Here is a 5,298-nt window from a genome sequence, read left to right on the forward strand (position 1 = left end):
CAAACAATTCTATTCCAACAAAATACAGTGTAACCTGGAGGAAATCTCAAAAAAAGTCACTAGTATTAATAGCAACCAGGAAAGGCTTCATAGATAGTAGAATTTTTAGCTGAGTCTTAAAGAAAACTAGAGAAGTCTGAAGGCAGGAATGAGGAAAGAATTCCTGGTATGGGAGAATGAAATGAAAAGGTATGCAATTAGAAAATGGAGTGTCCTGTGCAAGAAACATTCAGGTTGAGAAAGGAAAGAATTAGCCAAGTTGTGAAGAGCTTCAAAAGGCAAAGAAAAGATTTTTTATTTGATCCTAGGAGTAACAGATATCCATTGAAGTTTAGTGAGGGAGAGAGGGAAGGAGATGATCAAACTTATATTTTGGAAGAGAGTAGAGGAGGAGAAGAGAAGAGGGCCCAGAACAGCCTTAAGAAACATCCAAGTAGACATGATCTAAAAGATTCAGCAATTAGACTGAAAAGACCATGACTTCTGGGGCATACTGCATTGTGAATGTACATTTCTTAAACATTCTAAGAGACTATAAGATCCTTTCTTATCTCAACCTTGTATAGTATCTCCCTAATAGAACTCTGCATACAGTAGGTGCTTAATCATGTTTATAGAAGGGAAACAACATTCAAGGACCTATTGAAGGGGATGTCCACCCTCAACAACCAGCTGTTCCCATCTAGGGCAAGTCAGGTCAGACATCTAGGAGACAGGAAAATCATGGAGAAGGCAAATTAACAGCATTAAAGGCTGTAGAGAGATCGAGGAGAAAAATTAAGAAAAGGCTATTTGTCCATGAAGAGCTCATTGATAACTTTAGATAAAGCAATTTCAGTTGAATTATTAGATTAGAAACCAAACTGCAGAGTTTAAAAAATTAATAAGAGGAGAGGAAAAAGAGATGTGGAAAAAAAAAAGAGAGAGAGATTCCTGAGTCAATTAGATCAAGCCAGAATAAGGATGGTGGGCTATTGAAGTCAGAAAATCTAGATAACTGTCCTAGGTCTACCACTAACTAGCTTTATAGTAGTACAAGTCAATTTTCCACTTTTTCAATTTAAATAATCATTATCATGATGCTTGTGCTAATCTTGATGAAAAGGGGGATATAATCATCCATCTTGATTCTTGCAAAGATTCACTTCATATGGTTTAAACATAATTTCTATCTTACTCCTCTTTTGGAGGGACATCAATGGCTATGATAGAGAATCAGAACATTGGAACTATCTCAATTCTGCCACTGACTATATGACTCTCTTCTCTTTCCTTCTCTCCCTCTCCTTCTATCCCTTTCTGACCCCACACCCCCTTTCATCTGCATTCATAGGTTATCAGTTCTTTCTGGAAATGTATAACATTTTTCATCAAAAATCCCTTGGAATTGCCCTGGATCACTATAGCTAAGTCTTTCACAGTTGATATGATAGCCCTTTCAATAACTGAAAACAGCTATTATGCTCCCCAGCACCCAGGCCCAGATCTTCCCTTCTCTAGGCTAAGCAAACATCTCTAGTTTCTTCTTTGATCTTGGAAGTGGTAGGGAATCATTCGGGTTTATTGATTAAGTCAATGGCAATGGTGATTCGCGCACCTGAGTTTCAGGAAAATTAATGAATGACAGCTAAGCGGATGGTAGACTGGAGTCAGTGTTGAAAAGATTTTGGAAACTGTCAAGAAGATAAGAATTGAACTTCAGTGGGGAGGCAATGGAGTTACTGATGATTCCTAAACAATTGGGAAAATGACATGAAACAGAAGACCTTGCCTTTCTTCAAATGAAGATCTGGTTGACGTAAAGGCAGAAAGACACAATCTCTAAGCATTAAAGTGCCTACAGTGAGAAAAGTAAACACACAATCTCTTAAGCATTAAAGGGCCTATAGTGAGAAAAGTAACTAGATCTCTAAGATAAGGAGCTGGAGTCAAACACTTTGTAACTTTGTGACCCGGGACAATTCCCTTTAACCTCTCGGTAAAAGAGAGTTAATAAGCAGCACCTACTCTCGCGGGCTCAGGAAAATCAGATAAGATAACGTAGATAAGGCTTTGGAAGGATCCCCTGCCCCTGAGGGGCTAGAGCCCCGCACCGGTTACAGACAGAGAGCTGGGTCATTCCTGGCCCCAGGACCCAGGACCCTTCCAGCCCTGGTGCCCCGATTCCTGGGGTCCCCAGCCACAGGCGGAGGCTTCTCGCCCCGATACTCCCCTTCATCCGAGCCCCTAGGAGGGGGCGGGGAGCCAGGCGAAAGCCGGGAAAGCCCTAGCGGGGTGGAGGTGGAGGGGGGATCCATCCACGTCACGCTGACGCGACGCCCCGGCTCGCCGCGGCAGGCTTCGCTTGTTGACATCGTTGCCTCGGGAGACGGGAGGGGCGGGGGGAGCGGAGAGGGGGCGGGCCCAGGCTGGAGCTCCGGGCTCTGGTCCGCAGCCGCTGCGGCCACGGCCGCCGCTGGCTTATATACTGCGGCTAAATTTAGGCTGAGCCCGGAGCTCGTCCCCATCCGGGACGCGTTTCCGCCGCCGCTGCCATTGGCCCGACCCGCCGCGCGCCGCGTTATAAGGCTCGGGCGGGCCCCGGGGCCGCCACTCACAGCCCTGTCAGCCCCAACGCAGCTCAGTCCGTCATTCTGTCCGTCCGTGAGTCAGGCTCGGCGCGCGCGCGCCTGTCAGTCAGTCAGTCAGTGAGTCCACCGGTGACAGGAACAGCCGGGCAGCCCCGCACACACTCGCTCCCCTCACTCCCTTCACTCTCGCTCTCCCGCCCACAAAGTCGGGCCGTCGGTCTCAGTCTATCAGTCCGTCCGGGCGCCCGGCGGCCATGGCGCTGAGCGAGCCCATCCTGCCGTCCTTCTCCACGTTCGCCAGCCCGTGCCGGGAGCGCGGCTTCCAGGAGGTGAGTGAGCGCCCCGCGCCCCCTCCGCTCCCCACCCCAAGTGCCCTCGACCCCACTCTCACCGGTCTTCTCCCTGTCTCCCTCCCGCAGCGCTGGCCCCGCACGGAACCCGAGCCCGGCGGCGCTGACGAGGACCTCAACAGCGTGCTCGACTTCATCCTCTCCATGGGCCTGGACGGGCTGGGCCCCGAGGGTGCCGCGGCCCCCGAGTCCTCGGCCGCCTTCTACCCGCCGCCACCCCCCGGCTGCTACCCGGAGCCCCCAGCGACCGCGGCCCCGCCGCCGCAGCAGCAGCCGCCCCCCTACGGGCTGGCGGCGGCGCCCGAACCCCAGCCGGCCCCGACCCCAGCCCCGGGCGCGCTCCAGGGCCGTTTCCTCCTGGCCCCGACCGCCTTCGGGGCCTTCGCCGACGGCATCAAGGCTGAGCCCGAGCTGGACGGCGGCGCCTTCGCGGCCGCCCTGGGCCGGCCACCGCGCTGCGTGAAGAGAGAGGGCGGCGGGGCCTGCATGTTGGGTCCCGGGCCCGGGCCCGACACGCCCCCGCTCAGCCCCGATGGCCGCAGCCCGCTCCAGGACGCCCACCCGCGGCTGGCCGCGCCGCGCCCTTTCGGGCCCCCGGGCGCCTTCGGCCCCGCAGCCGGCGCCGCCGCCTTCCCCGGGCCACCCCCGCTGCACTATCCCGCGGGCCCCTTCGGGCTCTTCGACGAGAGCTTGGGTTTGGGGGCTGCCACCACGGGCCCCGCCGCCCGAGGGCTGCTCACACCCCCTTCTTCTCCCCTGGAGCTACTGGAGACCAAGCCCAAGCGCGGCCGGCGCTCGTGGCCCCGCAAGCGGACAGCCACGCACACGTGCAGCTACGCGGGCTGCGGGAAAACGTACACCAAGAGCTCACACCTCAAGGCGCACCTGCGCACGCACACAGGTGGGTTCAGACGAGTACCCGGGCCGATCAGGGGGCGCGTGTATGTTATCTCTCCGGGTCCCCCGGCCCGCCCGCCCGCACGCGCCCGGAGCGGGGAACTGTAAAGGGGATTTTGCGGAGCGGGGAGGACTGGACATGTTTAGGCATAGAATGAATAGGTCCCCACGGGGGAGGGGCTCCTCGGTGTAGAAGAGTGGGGAGAGGAGGGATTCAGAGGAGGCAGGGACGCTGTAGCTGGAACCATGGTCCTAAAAGGCTCCGGAGAGGCGGTGGCAGCCCGGGAGGCGCATGGGTGATGCGTTATTTACCGCGCCTCCCCATCTCTAAAAGCAATTCGTGTCAGGGGCGGCGAAGGGAGAGGGGAACTTGGTGCAAAGCGTAGATGGGGAAGTTGTGGAGGGGAAACGTGCAGTTAAGATTAGGAGTGTGTGGCTGGGGGTGCCCGGGCTGCAGGTAGTCCCCGGTATCTTGTAATGCTCTAAACGGCTCCGTCCCATCTCTTGGCAGGTGAGAAACCCTATCACTGTAATTGGGACGGCTGCGGTTGGAAGTTTGCCCGGTCAGATGAGCTCACCCGGCACTACAGAAAACACACGGGACACCGGCCCTTCCAGTGTCACCTGTGCGACAGAGCCTTTTCCCGCTCAGACCACCTGGCCCTGCACATGAAGAGGCATATGTAACTGGGCTCCAGCCCCGGCAAGCCTGTAGCTGGCACTACAAGCTGAGCCTTGAGCCAGGGACCTCTCCGAACTCCTTTCTCCCAGAATGTGACTGGTATTTATTGGGCTTTTGTGAAAGGCTAGAGTCCAGCAGGACTGTACTTGTACATAGGGCATTTTCCCTAACTGGACCCTGACCACAACCATAAAAAGAGGTTTGTGCATTGGAACTCCTGACGCTGACCCCAGTGGGACTGAGTGACTGTTCAATCAGACAGTTTTATGGCCAATCTCGATAAAAGGCATGGTTTGAGAAGATTCCCTACTTCTTGACGAATTTTGTATTCAAAATGGTGCAATAGTATTCTTACACTCTCAGCCATGGTCTACACTAGTGCAGGGCTTGATGCCTTGTAAGAAACATAGCCTTAACTTTACTGCCTAAAATGTTGAATAATGTAAATATTTGGCGAGTATTGTAATAATGTAAATATGAGGACAAATGGGCATTTTTTGCCTGTTTCTGTTTTATATGAAAATGATTTCTCAGTTTTTAAAAAAAAATAAAAACAAATGTTTTGCATCTTTTAAAGAATGTTTCCATGCATACCCAGAGTTGGCTTTTTGAATATTGGCAGTTTGGGTACACTTCTGCTTCTCAGGGTGAGTTGGTACCAGCCTCTCACTGAATGTGGAATGAAGGAGGTGGGAGGGATTGGGATTAGTAACCAAAAAAAAAAAAAAAAAAAGGGATGAAACCTAAAGGGAGGTGGGAAGAAACCGGCAAGATTTACTACCTTTTTAGAAATGGTGTT

The 5,298-nt window shown here is 53.1% G+C and overlaps 1 protein-coding gene across 1 annotated transcript; it reads left to right on the plus strand.

The window, feature by feature from the left end:
• The first annotated feature begins 2,578 nt into the window (after positions 1-2,578).
• On the plus strand, positions 2,579-5,075 carry KLF2 (Kruppel like factor 2). Its single transcript, XM_031947954.1, has 3 exons — positions 2,579-2,899; positions 2,990-3,821; positions 4,329-5,075. The coding sequence occupies exons 1-3, from the start codon at positions 2,825-2,827 to the stop codon at positions 4,502-4,504; spliced, it is 1,083 nt and encodes a 360-aa protein (XP_031803814.1). The 5' UTR covers positions 2,579-2,824; the 3' UTR covers positions 4,505-5,075.
• The last annotated feature ends 223 nt before the right edge of the window (positions 5,076-5,298 follow it).

The sequence above is a fragment of the Sarcophilus harrisii genome, chromosome 1, assembly GCF_902635505.1.
Source record: "Sarcophilus harrisii chromosome 1, mSarHar1.11, whole genome shotgun sequence".
NCBI lineage: Eukaryota > Metazoa > Chordata > Mammalia > Dasyuromorphia > Dasyuridae > Sarcophilus > Sarcophilus harrisii.